The 17377-nt window shown below is 38.6% G+C and overlaps 1 protein-coding gene across 3 annotated transcripts; it reads right to left on the bottom strand.

Moving 5' to 3' along the window:
• Positions 1-1208: 1208 nt before the first annotated feature.
• LOC136441793 (serine/threonine-protein phosphatase PP1-gamma catalytic subunit B) lies at positions 1209-17256 on the bottom strand. 3 transcript variants are annotated; one of them, XM_066438281.1, is made up of 8 exons: positions 17041-17256; positions 14767-14790; positions 8227-8358; positions 7440-7670; positions 7098-7202; positions 5409-5632; positions 4570-4704; positions 1209-4127 (listed from the first exon to the last, which is right to left on the bottom strand). In XM_066438281.1, the coding sequence occupies exons 1-8, from the start codon at positions 17093-17095 to the stop codon at positions 4020-4022; spliced, it is 1014 nt and encodes a 337-aa protein (XP_066294378.1). In that variant the 5' UTR covers positions 17096-17256; the 3' UTR covers positions 1209-4019. The 3 variants fall into 3 exon arrangements, with proteins under 3 accessions (XP_066294378.1, XP_066294387.1, XP_066294395.1); XM_066438290.1 differs by lacking the exon at positions 14767-14790 and having other exon boundaries at positions 17041-17254; XM_066438298.1 differs by lacking the exons at positions 14767-14790; positions 17041-17256 and adding an exon at positions 11154-11172.
• Positions 17257-17377: the final 121 nt, after the last annotated feature.

Consider the following 17377-nt stretch of genomic DNA (forward strand, 5'->3'; position numbering starts at 1 on the left):
ATCGTCACCGTTTTATCATACGCCGTTTTTTTTCGCTAGCCCATTCAGCGTTGGACAGAGAGGCGGTCGTCCCTCGGCTATATAACTCCCTTGGCAGCGAAACTCCCTTGCCGGCATTAGAGAACCTTGGCCCGTGTTAGAACTCGCGTCACCCCCCTCCCCCAAATAAATACGCCGCCGTTCTAGGAAGCCTGCGAAGGAGGCTAGGTTTGGGAGGGCCTTGTGACAGCTGGCCTTTCTTTGACAGCGATTCACCCGGAGAGCTAGAAAAGGGCATTCATCAGAAACCCCTCCCAGACCCTTCTCAAAACCAGTGTTGTCGGTCACAGGGTGTGATGCCATTAATCAGACGCTGACTGGGTCTTCTCTTTATATAGTTGGCATTCGTTCTTGCAGAATAAGTTACATTTTACTGCAGAAAATGTTACACGTCCTTTCCACTAGAGGCTGCAACCACCGAGCGACCTAAGATTTGACAGATCACTCAACAAATTTCATACAACGATCTTTTTTTTAAATAATTTGTGTTTTGTGCGTGTCTTTTAAATCACGTTTACCTCAAACATGTCTGCATGTATTATAGTAACCCACCGCTAGGTGTCTCTCATGTCAGGTCGATACACCTATAACATGAAACGGTTGTCTGCTGTTGTTATATGCTCTCTGAAATAGAAATGATTCCTATCTAACCCAAAAAAATCCAGGTTGAGCCAAAATTTCAAGCAAAAGGATTTTAAAGGTGGCATTATAATTCCCATTTCAAGCCCTCCACTTTGCAATGCAATTCTGATGTCTGCCCTCAAACATTTTTCTTGTCAATTTTCCCTACAATGGCTGGCTCAAATTTCTAGTCTACAGCAACTTTTAGACTTATTATATCATACACGTTTCAACATGTCACAAAAACTATCATTTTGTTTGATGGTCCTCCATTCAACGTCAGTTTCCTTCCCTATCATGTGTTTGAAATGCGCACAAGCCAATATGGATTGTACTCTGGCTAACTTTGAGGTAGCCTCTAACAGGCTTCATAGGTTGCTGGCAAAATAGTAGAAATTGGCCAAAGATAAAGTTATAACATACCAGCAAAATGGGCCAAAAACACAGTTTGCAACCCTATTAATTTGCCAGCAACCTAGGGAGCCTGGTAGAGGCTAAGTTTGAGGGTCATATAGCATGACAAGGAACTCATCATTGGTCCACACAGCTTTTGGTGTATCAAAACTACATCTTTAATAATAAACTGCCATTCATGGACAACATACAAAGAGCCAGGTCACAGCTGGTTACAAAGTACATCACAATCAGTGTCTTTATCGAGGGAAAATGCCCGACTCAAAAAATTCCTATCATTATTACAAAATTCACCAAAAAGAATACAATAACAGGACGCAAGTACAATTTCATGAATCTAAAATTATATACAAGATGACGGTTGATGATGCTTTGTGTATGATATAGCTACGTACACCAAGGAAGTCACAAGGAAAATGTCGTTCAAGAAAGTTCATTTTAACAATGGTGAAAGTTGTTTTTGAAAAAAAAAAAAACAAGCAGCCTACTGTGTACACACCATTCCATTTCAGAAGTGTGGAATGGTCTATGTAGCTTTGTCGCATTTTCATTTTATAATATGGAGTTTCTTGTACAATAAAAATGTTCCGTGTGTAACATGCCGAATCATCACGTATACATTATTTCCCTGAAATTCGGGGCCAGTTTTTTTTACATTGGATCCCAAAATTCTTGCAAAGTGTTATATAACCTGCATAAAACGATTACAATGTATGGTACTGATGTTACATCCTTGATCTTAAGTGATACAAAGCATAAATGTCTGTGTTGATACTACAAAACTTAATCACAACTTTAATACATAACATTTGGTTTGTCATTGTGCTTCCTAAAATTCATTTCTTCAGTTGAAGAAAGCCTTACGTACAGTGCGAGTGGGTAGCAACGCAAAAACAATGTTTTCAAACAAAACAATAAAAGAGTAAATGTACTTTTGGTTTCCATGCATTTGATTTAAAGATATGTGGTTTACAAAGGAATCCACCACCTCAAAATTACTCAAATGTTCATGGAACGTAAATACTTAACTGAAGAAAGTTTTGGTTTTCTTGTGTAGTGTGCACAAACTTAAGCTAGTAACAGTGCCCCTCCCCTATCCACATCAATACTATAACAAGCAAAAAACCTATCGTATGTACTAGTAATTATCCTTCAAATGATACTATATCATATACTTGTACAAGTCAGCACAGAAGTTTACATCAGACAAAGCTGAAAGGGTTGACAAATATTGTTATTATACCCTGTAGTTCTCAAGAGTGAGACATCTGAGCGGTGTTGAGGTACTAACAGACCAGCATAATTTTCTTTGCAATCCTGGAAATCTTTCAGAAGCAAGAATAAGAGTGCAAGACTGCCTTGTTGAGCATTAGAAGTCCTTACAAAGCAATCCTCTTCTTAAATGAAGCATTGGCATGTTATGACAGTTAAAATCAAGGTTACAATAGAAATCAACCCTTACAATAGCTTTGTCCCTGCCGCATTCACAACTTTTTTGGGGAAACTTTGTAACTTAACAGAGAATATACATGGGGGAAGTCCTCATAGTCAAACAAGGTTCACTTTCAACAAACTTGGAGAGAATTTTAGATCTATTTTCCTGAGTGCTAGACACTGCTGCTAGTGTATCTACTTGTTTCTCTTTGACTGTACATTTTACAATATCCAGTGTCAATCCAACATTGCTGGAAAGACAACACTACACCCTGATCATGAGTGGTACAGTCCAAAGAAGTGCAGTCTAAAGATCAGACAGGATGTACCACTTTGGATACAGGGTAGAGAAGACTTTCTACCATCAAGGTTGTTTACAAGACAGCTTCTACTTTGTACCAATGTACAGACAATAGAACAAGGCCATGTATGGGACATATAAACTGCACTATGTACTCCAGTCATAATTACAAATGTAGTTTACCTGGGATAGCTAAATACTGACCACAGTGAAGGTTTGGCTACACAAAAATGAGCTGATGGATGTATGTACAGATGCAGCGCTACGGGTACCAAGTCTGATCTCCTACATAAACATATAGTGCACTCCTCTCAGCTATTACCCTACAATCTCTTCATTCCTGTTACAGTCTTGAAGTGTGTCAGCCAATACAAATCCTATGGGTATGGGGTTAATGTAAAGGGAAAGATACCCCCCATCCCCCTAAGTGGGAACATATGCTAATTCCGCATTGTCCAATTTTAAAACTCAACTACCTAGATGACACTTCAGCAAACAGAATACCCGCTAAACATTAACTCCTTCCAAGCTCCTCTCCAACCCCATACATGCCCTCTGAGCTGTCATCCTACCAATCTCAATTCATTTCCAGGACAGGCGGCATACTACTGTACTGTCACCTGTGACATCCTTCCAAATTAATTTCCAACCCTTCTTTGTCCTCAAAAAAATTCTAACTCAAAATTCGTGGACTTCTTATATTTTGTCTTGATACGATGATATGAGATAAGTTAATTTGAAGCCTGATAACTTGGAACATAACTTTTTACAACTGCAAGAACGAAAGCAACAGAAGAGTGTCTGGCAAGTGATAGTAGTATAGAGTTAGCTAGCACTGACAAAGAACACAACACAGATAAGGTAAACAACTTAAGCTTACAAAACTGAAACCAGGGCCATTCTCCAAAGTCATTCTCTTTTCTTTCAAACTCGAGACAAAAGTGAAGGGGGGTCTGCTTCCTTTTCCTCTTGTACTGTGTTTGAGACCGTGGGAAAATGTACCTTTTCTTCAGGAGCACATGACGACTTGTATGGGTCTCTTTCTCTAACACAAATTAACAACAATACTCATCTACCTGGAATAGCTAATAGAGGCAACTGTAACAGAATTTCAGCCTGCCTTACTCAGTCCTCTGATTCTCCCCCAAACTTACTTACATTACATTACACTGCAGTTGTCTACATATTGCCAAGGGACTCTAGAGGAGGTCTATGCTTTGCCCTTTTTGTTTTTGTTCTGGCCGCGGGGTGGCGTCACAGGCCGGCCTGCGTTCAAGCCACCATACGGGAACTTCTTCTTGTCAGCAGGTTTCAAGATCTGTGGACAAAAAACAACAAAAACGTCAGGTAAAAAAAATAACTACATTGCCTAGAATTTTCAGTTTCCGGCAAAATAACTATGAATGGAGCTGGGTACGGTAAATCATGAAAAGTTGGCAATGGCTTTATTTTCAGTGACCATTTTACCGAGAAATTATGACAGTATGACTATGTGTTTCCAGTGTATTACATTATTGTAGTACTGTACCACAGAACTGTTTCAGCCAAAGACTTAAAACAAGGCAGAAACACTCCTACAAATATAACTGTTCAATAAATCCTTGAAATGTTCATTATAATTCATTGTGTTCTTTTTCTTCCAAAGCATGGAACACGTTGACATTTTGCACTACATCAGTTACTTTTGCACAGAAAGCCATCAGTACGGGCCAATAGTTATTCTAGGTATATCTGAGAGTAAACTCCATTTGAGAACCTACCTGGAAAGAGCACATCAGTGTCTCGTCTACGCTCATCATTGCCCCAGCATTGTCAAACTCCCCACAGTAGTTGGGGGCTGAGAACAACGTTACCAGCTGTCGCTTGGCGAAGAACTCATACCCGTCTTCAACCACCTGTAGACACAGCAAGAAACCTCAAACTTAGAACACTACAACCCACATTGTTCGCAAATTTCAGATTTCAGCCCGTCACACAGTCGACGATGGCCTCCCATCCTTCTCCAGATCATGGTTGGGAGTTAGTCATTAGCAAGGTCATCTGTGATTAGGAGTTGGTCTATGATTAGGAGTTGCCACCAAAGGCCGTATATGCCACCCGATTATAAATTTGGAAAAATCGATGCTGGGAAAGTCCCATTCTGCTTAGATGTGACCAGAGGGGTGAACTGGAGCTAGAACAGGATGGATTTCAGGCTACTCTTAAGCCAGCACTTCGGACGAAGTGGTCGGGAGCACAGTACTGGGAAGGTCCTGAATGTGTGACAGAAGCTTTACAGACAAGGGGCTGAAACAATTTGCTATGACTTTTAAGTGTACCTGCAAAAACAATGTTATTAGTTTCAAAGTTGGCAGAAACAGAGGGAAATGCTGTCTATCTAGCAGTGTCCACTACCTTGCAATCTGCTGATATGTGAAAAATGGGGATGTAGATTTCATAGGGGGCTCTCCTTCAAACTTGCAAGCTCTGCTGGCATGCTTCAGCAAGAAATGAGCAGTGTACTTCACAAGGATTGTGTACTTCAGAAGAAAAACTATAGTAGGAATGTCTGTTGTTTTATGCACACTTCACATCATTTGTGGCCCCTGTGACTGCTTACCTGATGTGCTCTGCATATGAGATCCAGGTCATGTTTGTGTAGGAATTTGGCCACCACCTCGGGGCCGAACGTGAAGGAAACGCCACGGTCGTTCTCCCCCCAGCCCATCACGTCCTTGTCTGGGTCCGACCACAACAAGTCGCACAGCAGTCCCTGGTCTGGAACGTCCGTCGGCCGCATGATGCGACGGATCTGTTCCATGGATTGCAAGTCAGGCGACAGTCCTGCAACGGAATACAATTTTAGAGAAACCTCAACACTATGTTGGAAAATCATCACCTTGGAATATTTCTTACCAGTATCATAGCCTTTACTGATACTCATGGGGATGTAGAGAAGATAAGTATGTCAACAAGGAAATTCTTAAACAAACCTTGCTACAACCCAAGTTTGTAAGTTAGTCTCATCAGCAACAATGTGAATACTGTTCATTTTGACAGTTTTGCGTTAATATAATTTTCATATTGACCTCTCCACCGTGAATTCATTTCTTTGTCATTTATCAGTAATGCAGGGTTCGACATAATTTTTTGGAAATAGGTGAACTGGTGCACCCAACCCAAAATATTAGGTGCACAGAAAAAATTTTGAGTGCACCACATAAAATAAAGTTAAATGTCAGCAAAACATAAATTTGACGCTACTCTCTTAAGAACTTCAACCTGTACTAGTAATTATATCCAGATTTCAAATTTCAACCCAACAATACATCAAATAAAGTACAACGTACAACAAAAGGTTAAATTGCTTTTTCTGATACTTACACTTCAAAAATATTCTATATGCTAAGGCCACAGCAAGTAAATTTTATGGATGACATCCTCCGCAGACTCCAAAATTAATGAGATAGGGCGAAAAAAAAACAAGGCGGGCCAAAAAAACAAGATTCCTATATTTTCAAATTTTGAGATCATAAGTCTTGTTAAACGAGAATTGAGGCGACGAAATATGATATCATGACCAACAGGTCTCTTATTCCTGTATTCAACCAATGAGGTTTAATATATAATATAAAACCTACTTGATTTAATGTAAACATGTTCTTGTAGATGTGTATACATCTCAATAGACTAACTACAACAAATGCAGAAAAGAGCTTGTTGTACCATCATCTGAAGCAACTACACTGGGAATTCATATGCGATGAAACACCTTGTGTATACAGCTCAATTAACTAGACCCCCCCCCCCCCATTATTTATATAATGTCCTTGCTAGAACAAATGCAGAAAAGAGCTTGTTATTATACCATCATGGGCAGGAACTACACTGGGTATTCATATGCAATGAAACACCTTTGACTGTCAACGTCTACAACATATTTGCCAATTTTTGGCATGTTGACCACCGTCGGAGGGCAATGAAATTTCTTAGTTTTTTATTTCGAAATCAGGCGAAAATTAATGAGCGCGCTGATGTCATCCATAAAAATTACTTGCTGTGGCCTAATATACAAAAGAACCGTTACCCTATGGAGTACAAAAAATATCTAGGTGCACCAGTGCACCCACAGTCAAAAATAAGGTGCACAGCTCCAATATTGGGTGCACATGCACCCACTATTTCGAGCCCACGTAATGTGACAATTCATACCTAATAGTGCCTATCCTTCAAAGCACTAACAAGTTAAGACTGTTAAAAAGGCTATTCGACTAATCAGCATGGAGAGGGTTAAAAAGTGGTGACCCACCTCCGTGACAACAGAAGATCTTCTCGTCTATGATGGCTGCGATGGGCAGGCAGTTGAAACAGTCCGTAAACGTCTTCCATAGCTTTATTGTGTACCTTCTTTTACCTGCAACCAACAACAATTTTCATGAGAAAAACTCAACTTTTTTTTCACCTGGTGGACTTAAAAGGGCAAAAGATTCTGTTTGCCACTTAACAGCATTGACCTTTTAAAATATGGTTGTATAATATAATATCATATCATATCAGAATGACTATCATAATAACTCCAAGCCACTATATGATAAAACACTACTGCCAGTAACTGTATAATTGCACACCAACGACTTGGCTCTCTACTCACACTCATCGTAGAATCCGTAGATGCGATTGATGCTCGCACACTCGTGGTTGCCTCTGAGTAGGAAGAAGTTCTCCGGATACTTGATCTTGTACGCTAGCAGCAAACAGATGGTCTCTAGCGACTGTTTCCCGCGGTCCACATAGTCGCCCAGGAACAGGTAGTTGCTCTCGGGAGGGAAACCTCCGTACTCAAAGAGACGCAGCAAGTCATAGTACTGACCATGAATGTCACCTGGGGATCGAGTTCAGACATCAAGTTTTTAAAAGGGACTTGATTGTGCCATTCTATAAACCACTGCAAATTTTGATATGTTTGTGGTGGTTTTACTTTTGCAGTTTTTACTTTTGTAGTTTCCAAGGTCACTGCAAATTTATGACACTGTAAATATTCAAATTCCATTGCATCACTACTGAATAACTTCAAACAGCACAAAAGCTTCCTTTCCCCTATGGCCGTGTAATTAAGTCCCTGCAAAAATAAATGATTTTACAGTATTTGTTTTCAAAAGCATCTTGTCAAGTGGCAAGATTTTCCCACAAAAACTACAGGACAATTTCAGACAAATCTGGATTGGTCACAAATTAACTTGTACAACAGGTGTATCTACTGGGCACTAAAAATGGATTCGCTCAGGAAACTTGGCTATCCAGGTAAACAACATTTAAAGACAATTCAATCTCTACAACTGGACAAGATTCGGAGATCATCTCTAGACGTTTGGAGTGACATCCATCACACTTCTTCAGCATCACCTTGAGAAGAGTTGCTTCTTTGACCGCGGACTCACCACAAATCTTGAGCGGAGCCTCCAGTTCCAAGAGAATGGGCTGGCTCAGGAAGATTTCCCGTGACTTCAGACACAAGCCGCGGATCTCGTTCTCCGTCAACTGCACATTCTTTCCCGGTCTTGAGCCACGAACTGTTGGGACAATAAAATACATCAGTTTAAAGCTTTCTCTCTATGACTCACACAGGTGCTATTTGAAACAGGTCCGGTCACTTTTTACTTTTTAACACCTCAACTATTTAATGTTGTCGTCAATTGGGAATTTTCCTTGCAATTATCTGATTGCATTTTGTGGATGACTTACGGTATGAGTTCTACATTTCAATCATATCCCAGTTTTCATTTCAACACTCAGCTATTACTGATTAACAAAACACTAAATGGTAAACTGATATAATAGACAGCTCCAAGTTTGTCCCCAAATATCCCTAAGGTTCAAGGTCACAACTGGAGTGCTACAAATAGTTTATGGCCTTCTCATGTGACAAACAAAATTCACTGTTACTCTGTCACTATCAAGTTTTGGAACGAAAAATAAGACATTTTAATTTACAATGGCACCTATGCAACTTTTGAACCAGAGAAGGAACGCAATTGCAAACTTGTGTGCCCTTTCTTTTACTATCACACCGATACCGAAAACTGTAAAGCAGGCTCTTGTGCCAGAAAAAATGTGTACCATGTACGTGGGCTGAGCTGGTCTGGCTGAACAAAGTTGACTACAGACCTGGCATGTGTCTAACTAAACATGGACATACCACAGTAACCATGCTCACGACAGGAATGACACTTCACAGACCTGCTGACGTCATACTCTGCACACTTGTTTCAGTGGGTAGTTACTGTACTTCTGGACAACAGTTGAACTGTTCTTACTCTGGCTAGCTGTCTGTTTATTGACATGCTATTGGAAATTCAGGCTTTATGTTTTAAACACATACATGTACAATAGTAAAAGTATGCAGTATTTGATGAGAACATGACTCGTCAATAATCCTGATATAATTTCACTCATATTTTGTATCTATTAGTTCTATAATATAAACTGTGAATGGAATAATCTTTATGTTTCAGCATGCAAATTCAGAAGCCTATTGCAGTACTTGATAAAGCATCTTAAATCTTGCAAGTTTATTTCCAGTCTCAAACCTCTTATTTTGCAATTAAGATGCAAGACTTCAATCTTTAAACATCAAATTGCAAATTGTGCAATGCTGACATTAGAGCACATAATACCCTTTCACATAGTAGTGAGGGTTAAAGTTGAGGCCTGTATCATCTATAGGGCTGCCAGTTGTGTTGCTACCAGAGACATCTATATTTAGCCACGGCAAGTTCAATGATCCTCTGCTTGGTTCAGTGATGCAATTATGGGCAACATATCTACCATAAAGAGATTACATGGGAACATCAGTTCTTCAGCTTTTACGTCACGCACTAATGAATTTGTGTTAAGAAGCTTGAGCACGCTGCAGGGTGCATACATCGGTATTACCTGCCTGGCAACAGATACAGCTACTGACGCAAGTGTTAAACAACTGATTCAACTTCACTCACGGAGAAAAGAGAAGCTGATATGTTTTAATGTAATGAAAATTCTATATGTTTCTAGCTAGACAATATGCCGGATGCCCAAACAATGATTCACATTGTCTGATGCACAGGCTTGTAAATATTTCATTAGGACTTGAGGATTTAAATAAAGCACTGTGGGTTATGTAATGAAATTACCGAGGACAGATATTGATGTAACAGTTACAGAGCAGCCTCCTAGAATAACAAGTGTTCAGGCTTCCATTTTCATGTCAGGCTATTATCAAAATTAAAGGCAAAATGGCAGTGTGGATAATTGGTTGGCACTTAATACCAAGTAACAACTCATAATTGATAAGGGAGTTGAAAGTGCAAAGAGCAGGTGTCGTGTTGGAGTCGGAGGGGTCAATAATTTTAAAACATCAGCTTTTTGTATGGATAGAGATAAACTTCGAAAGGTCAGAGACATTCAGTGAAGATTGAGAGAGTATTTTGGTTTTCTAATTTAGCAACAAAGGAAAAAAGAACAAGAATGAATTAATTTTTCTTTTTATCTTTACTAAGAAATCTGGCAGACAAAAAAATATTTCAAGACCTGTTGAAATGAATAACATGCCAACCAATTGAGCATTTCAAAGTACTGAATGATCTCTAACAGCTACGCTACACTACAGAACAGCATCAGGAAGGCAAGACAAGACAGACTCAAGATACTCTACACTTAAAGGTGTAAAATAACTAGCTTTGTATAATTTTCTTTTATTTGTGAACAATATGTATAAGGATGAAAAAACAGAATTTTCAAGCAGTCTTTCAGGTCAAAATTTCTTCATCACAATATTGAAATAGTACTGAATTCTTTAAACTTTCGCAGTGGCCTTATTTTTACGTATTCATGATGCCGCCAACATGCATTTTCAGAATTGTTTTGACCACAAAATCAAAACACCACCAACAAAACCTCACTTTCCTTCACACCGCTAAATAAAACCACCACGAAAGTAAACAAATTTACAGTTTGAACCTGTAACATTTTTCGAGGTACATGTACCACCATAATGTACCAACTGAAATACATGTACCAAAAATGTTTCATTGCATGCCTACCTTACCTACGTGCACAGGCCAGTTTCACAGGCCAGAAACTGGCCCCTTGCTTTCCAGGTGGATCCTCCATTTCATTGCATATCAAATACATATGTAGACAATTGTAGATCTAACTTACACAAATTTTGCTTTTCATTTTTGACACAGGAGAAATCGGTGTTTACAACTGCTGTACTTTCTCGGAAAAAATTAGGCCAAATCTTTCTCCAACGATGTTAACTATGGTAGGTAGGTCAGAACCTTTCCCATGGTTTTCTGCTAAAATACACTGGGTTAAATACACTGACCCATAATCTAGTTGTGCCATACAATACAACTGTTGAAAACGGAAACGCCAGTCCTTTGCGATCTGTGAACAAGAAAAAAAGAAGTCATTTCTCATGTTGGCTTGTCTTCATTCAGTGACAATGCCCATGAAACTATCAAACATGATGCAATTATTTGTGGATGAGGCAATTAATTTCATCAGGATTTCATGGTGTACTTGAAATATACGTGACTAGCAGTAAAATCATTAATAAACAGTGTTGTGTCCAATTATTGCACAATTCATACCATTGAATCAACCAGTAATGATGCACATATACAATTTAGATGAAGCATGCAAGGGTACAAATTTGCCAGCATATGCAAGATGTTTCCTGTTCCACCTTTTCATGGCACTTGGGCTGTAAAATTCTTGTGTTTGAATTGTGAGGACGTATCACATTTCAGCGATTGGTACCAACTACCAACCAGTACTGACATAAAACAGACAAAAAGCAATTTTCCTTTAGATGGAAAATTACCAAGAACTGTACATCTTGAAACTTCCACAGTTGTAATCTCTCTTATACTTTTTGAGACCTCTCCAGTGTGAATTCAGAATACTGTGAATATGTTTCCCTTGTATGACTACTGTGCAATGGAATTGTTTCAAACCTGAATCATAACACCACACAAACCTCCTTTTTTCCCTTTACCGTGAAATAAAACAATGCGAAAGTAAATGAATTCACAGTACTGTGGTAAACAAGCTTACGTCAATGGAGCAGGCAACATTCTCCGCATGCATACATTAAGTTTAAGGTCACCTTGGCTGCACAAGAGCTGAATGTGCGCAAACAAAACACAACTGGCAAAAAAAACCGGCAGTATCAATTATTTGTTACTAACCCTCAAATTTCAAAATCTTAAAACTAACCTGTACAGTTTGACTTTGAGCCTACCTTCAAAGCATGAGCATTTACTGCTGACCTTCAAATGCTTTCATGGACAGATGCAGATAACAGTATTGACATTTCTGTGGTCACATAGGGCTTTTTCTCCAGGCATCTCCAATACCTGGGGACAAATAGACAGATGTTGAGCAAAATGGATAACGACAGTTGTCTGAACATAATGTACTTACAATTTTAAGAAATCTCTCAGTGTACGAATACAGACCATCACAAAGGATCAGTGTCTTTGTATATACTTCCTCATCGAGATTTTCTTTCAAGTATCAGTTCCTCTTGATATTGCTTCTACACTGGGCAGCCAAAATGGAAGGAATGCTAACAATGGAGATAAAGTGGGCCAAGGTAACCAACTTTGTGGTGTAGAAAACTATACTGTTTCAAGTCAAACAAATGGTTTTGTGCGTACTAAGTGTACCACGGAAAGTAAACATAGCTGAGAAAACTTGACTGCATTTTCAAGCATGCTCAAAATAGTTCAATTCAGACCCTCTTTTTTCCTACAGTGTAAGGCCTTTAGACTGATACACCTGTTCTGGATAACATCTGTAAGCTACATTATTTCAGGCTCTACTAAAGCGAGTTTTCAAATGGCACTGACATGAAACATAGTCAATACCATGTTTTCAACACATTGCAACATGTAGAGAAATTTTGGTCATGCTCTGTGCTTTATCTGACAACCAAAAACGTTTCGTTTACAATTGGACAAAACAAGTGAATGGCTAACACCAATAAACCTGACAGAGCTCTTTACAATGAGAACATGTTGCGGCCATAGGTTCCAGTTTCACTGACATGGGCACTTTTCTAGGTGCTCAGTCATGCAAATAACCCACACAAAACCAGAGTTCATAAGTTCAGGAACATAACCATGGTAATACAACCCAAAGGGACACAGTCAGGGATGGAATTTCAACTTCTGTTTCAGCTATTTCAATACATTTCTTGCACCTGTTCAATACATACAGATTGTTTTTTTATTAAGTAACACAGCTACAAAACAGCTTAGTTATCTCCCAGAAGTCTTCTCAAGCATGAAACAAATTGAGATGCCACATTAATGGACATGTTTATCTAGTAGTTGCCAAAATCATGATAATCACGATTACCCACCTCAATGTATATGGGGAAGAAGGTCCACCATGCCAGCTGCTTTACATGAAGTTATATGTTCCAGCGCTCTGTGACACACCTTTCACACAGACACAGACAGACTGTACATGTACACCTGCAAGACAACTCCTGTATGTCAGCATCTTTACTTCTAATGGCTACTTAAGTCTGCCACAAAAAGGTAACTACTGTCTACCTCAGTGGTATTTACAAAACTAGCAATCATGCTCATTAGTAAATAGTTCCAGCACATGTAATGAAGGCAGCATGAAAGCTTTCACTGTCTTTGGTTGGATTTTGGAACACAAACAGAAAAATGTGACCCCATTTCTCAACAAGCCTGCAAGGTACATTAGTACAAAACATGTTTTCCTCCTGTTATTGAAACCCTGAAGGCTTAAAGTGGTCTTCTTTCTTTTCAGTGGTAAGAATGAACAAATCTAGCCTTGTCGCTAGGAAAGTTGCTGGCAAAGCAGGTGCAATGGGTAATCCAGTGACCGACAGCAGTTATCCTAGATGTTTGTAGACAGTAAATAATTGGTGACTGGAGTTATGCGCAGAAACGTGACAGGGAAAGCTGGAGCAGCTCAGCTATGGCACTCGTATTCTGGACAACAGGAAACTAATGACAAGAGTGAAACATTCGCCTGCTAGCAACTGGTTTGGCCTTCAAATACACGACTATATAGCTTTGCACTGTAAGTATGGGCGCCTCTTGGGTGGAAGAGTTCATGGGGAATTTCTAACTGCACAGCAACTTTCAAGATAATACAATTGCTAAGCGACCTTGTTTGTTAAAATCAGTAAAAGCAATTCTGGACATGTGTATACAACAGCATTAACATATTCATTACCCGTATATAACATTTGTATATCAAATAAGTAACAATGATTGCTTGTACATTAATATGTAGGCTACATTATTTGTGGTATTTACAAGTTAAACAAGGGAATCGCCTTACCTTAACAGAGCTTGTAAAAAGTTGAATCGATGGTTGCTGCTCCTCCCTCAAAAATGTTGTCTAAACTGGCGTCTTTCCACGAAGAACACGTCAAAAACAAAATCTGAAGGAAGGCAACGTCCTTGGCAACAGCATAACTTGTTACTATGTATTTGAATTTCATTGACATATACAGGGTCTTAGGGGGGAAATGCACTTGGAACACAGCTCAAAATTGGATGTATAGTTCATGCATGCAGAATTTTAATTCATTTAAGAACTCTGACTGATAAGGGTTTCCAAATGCAAAATAATATGTAAACCATTAAGATATCAAATTAACCAACTTAATTCCACGTAAGTTTCTTACTTAACATAATGAATTTATAATATGCAATTAAAGATAAAGTTTTATGAGAATAGAACGTACCACAGCACAATACCGTAATGATGTTTAATTTCTAGCCGTGTCTTTTTTGTCACAACAAAGTAACTCCAAAATGATTTTTTTTCCAGCTTGTGCAAAATCTGTGACCACCATCACCTGGTCTATATGATGATGTAGAAAATTTTACCAACACGACAGGAAAACATAGAACTTGAAAATCTAAAAGGATACTACTTACTTTGTAAATCTGCATTAGTCCGCACTGAACAAAGTGAAAGGATTTCATATTTCAACAAAAAGCAGGAAATGAGAGGGTTTTGTACAACGACTGCAAAGTAATATAACAAGACACTGACTTGTTCTGGCACATAATGGCACTACAGTATTTACATGATGGGGTTGATTCCATCAATGGCATGCTTTTCAGATCAAATACATGAACATGTGTATTGTGCAAGTCTTTGGACTGCTATTATCCATAAGTTCTAAATTAACTTCTTTTTTTGATTGTATCAAATGTGCAAAGACAGGTTGCCAACTATACCAGAAAATCATATTAGTCATGTCCCAGACTGTTACCTGTATATATTATATATGTTGATGGTACCGTCATGACAACAAAACTTACAATGTCTGAAGAGTTACAAACTAAGGACATATACATCATACAGAAACTGGTATCATTCATCCTGAACTAAAGGAAAATGTAGCAAGTGGGGGGCATGTTGAACATGACTGCTGTTTCAACAACAAAATAAGTATAGGGAATTCTCAGCCTACTGATGTCTACCTGTCTAGCTTTATGAAAAATCTTTTATCATTTCCTGTTCTAACAATAGGTCTATTTCCCTTGGTAATCATGCCCATTGTCTGACATTCAACAATTCACACAAAACCTAGACACTGACTCATGCGTAAAATGTGTATTGGTCAGAATTACTTGTGGTATTATAAAAAAGTCTAATTTTTTGGCCCACTCCCTACCGCTGAGAAGTAAATCCAGAGAAAAATCAATTCTTCATGAAAAAAAATACTTTCAGCAAAAAAAAGTAATGTTTAATAAATTCCATAATATCATTTTCTCTATTTAGATAAAACAGGATTAAAAATTGTTTATTCTTGAATACTGTACAAATATTGGAAACTAACACATTTTCAGTGATACCAGATTTCCAAATATTTTCCTTGAATGTTATGTAATGTAAGTCTGCCAGAAAGTACATTGTTAGGTAACTTAGACTTTGACCAGACAAGGCTAAGGTAAACAATCACCATTATATAAAAACAACCATCAAAGTTCAATGTGCCACATCATATGGCATTAGAATAAATGTTCCATCACAGTTATACCGTATGTACAGAAAAACTTCTGAAACATCCAAGTAATTTTTTTCTTTGTGTGTCATTCTTTATTTGTGTGGATAGTATACCAAAGAAATGTAGTCCTGTTGAGTTGATAATGCTGTTAAAACAGTTATCATTGATCTGACCACTACGACAGAAAAATCATGGTCTTGCCCTCACTTTTTTTACCCTGACCATACTTTGTGTTATCATTTATGGTGAGACGTTTTTAAAAGCATTTAAAGTTAAACTTGAAGTACATTCTATGCACATGTGGAATATTCATCATAAGCTTTCTTGTTTCTTGCCTGCTGTTTTGCCATCATTATTACAAGTTTCCAAGCAAATGAAAGATTTTTTTGCCACACATTTGATGTGCGTTTACCATGCCAAAAAATAACCATCCACCTACTGTTCCTGAGTTAAATCAATATAAATCAAATTATCAGAAAGTAAAAACATGTCCTAGGATTGAGTTCACAGGTGGATTTTTGTATAGGGGCATTCTCCTAAAACAGCTTTGTCCAGGAAAGCCGAATTCACCGGACTGGCTAACAACGCCCACTACTTACACAGCAATGGATTTGCCCAATACTGATAGTTGTTTAACCTAATTAAAGCCTATAAGAAACAAAAACATGAAAATGGAAACCCTTTACAAAAAAATGACAGCACGTAGGGTGTGTTGGCGAGGAGTAGCCCCCCCAAAAGTGCCCCCCTCCCCCTTTACAAGGCCAAAATAAGCCGGGAATTTTGAGAGTACAGAAAAATATGAAATCATTTCAGTCGCTATTTCCTCGTTACGGCTATCAAAATGGACTACGTACGCAGGAAGACCCACAGAAGAATTCGTCCGAGTGAAATTGTAGGCTATATCTTTATCACCAGAATATTAGTAGCACCCCTTAGTGACCGGCACCGGTTGACAAACATACGGGAACAAAATGTAACAAAACCGAGACTCGGACTAAGTTAGCTGACATTACAGAGACCTATCTACAAAAATATACACTAAATACATCTTCGGTGGCGTGATATTAACAATAGGGATTGTTCAAACCAAAAGACTGAGTAATTGCTAATATGGTTTTTATCGCGCACCGCGACATACGTAATTTCCTTTGCTACAAAAATGGCGAAGACATTTTGGTACCGGTATCAGACCTACCTTCCAAAAGCCGGGCTATGATGCTATCGATGTTGAGTTGGTCTGTACTTGCCATCGAAGTTCAACTTTCGTCTTCTTATCTTTCTATTTTTGATGATAAATCCTTTCCTTTTCGCCCGTGTAAGGAGGATGCCGACGGATTCAATCCAATGGTCAGCCGGGTGAATTCAAATTACAAATGGCGGCCGTTAGGATGGCGGAAGGAGACAAAAAAAAGACAAGCCGGAGTTGAAAGGCGGGTGTGATGTAACTTAACTCTAAGACTATCGAATATACGTCAATATGTACATCTAATACAGAAATGCTGATAATTCTTTAAAAAATAGCTTTCACAAAT

Source organism: Branchiostoma lanceolatum, chromosome 1 (assembly GCF_035083965.1).
Source record: "Branchiostoma lanceolatum isolate klBraLanc5 chromosome 1, klBraLanc5.hap2, whole genome shotgun sequence".
In the NCBI taxonomy this organism is placed as follows: domain Eukaryota; kingdom Metazoa; phylum Chordata; class Leptocardii; order Amphioxiformes; family Branchiostomatidae; genus Branchiostoma; species Branchiostoma lanceolatum.

What these genes read in the sequence shown, in the direction of transcription:
- LOC136441793 (XM_066438281.1), bottom strand. Translation starts at nt 17,095, where the DNA reads ATGGCAAGTACAGACCAACTCAACATCGATAGCATCATAGCCCGGCTT. An exon ending in GACTAATGCAGATTTACAAA is followed by an intron (nt 8,359 to 14,766) that starts GTAAGTAGTATC and finishes TTGTCCCAACAG; the next exon opens with TTCGTGGCTCAAGACCGGGA. An exon ending in CTACGGATTCTACGATGAGT is followed by an intron (nt 7,203 to 7,439) that starts GTGAGTAGAGAG and finishes TGTTGGTTGCAG; the next exon opens with GTAAAAGAAGGTACACAATA.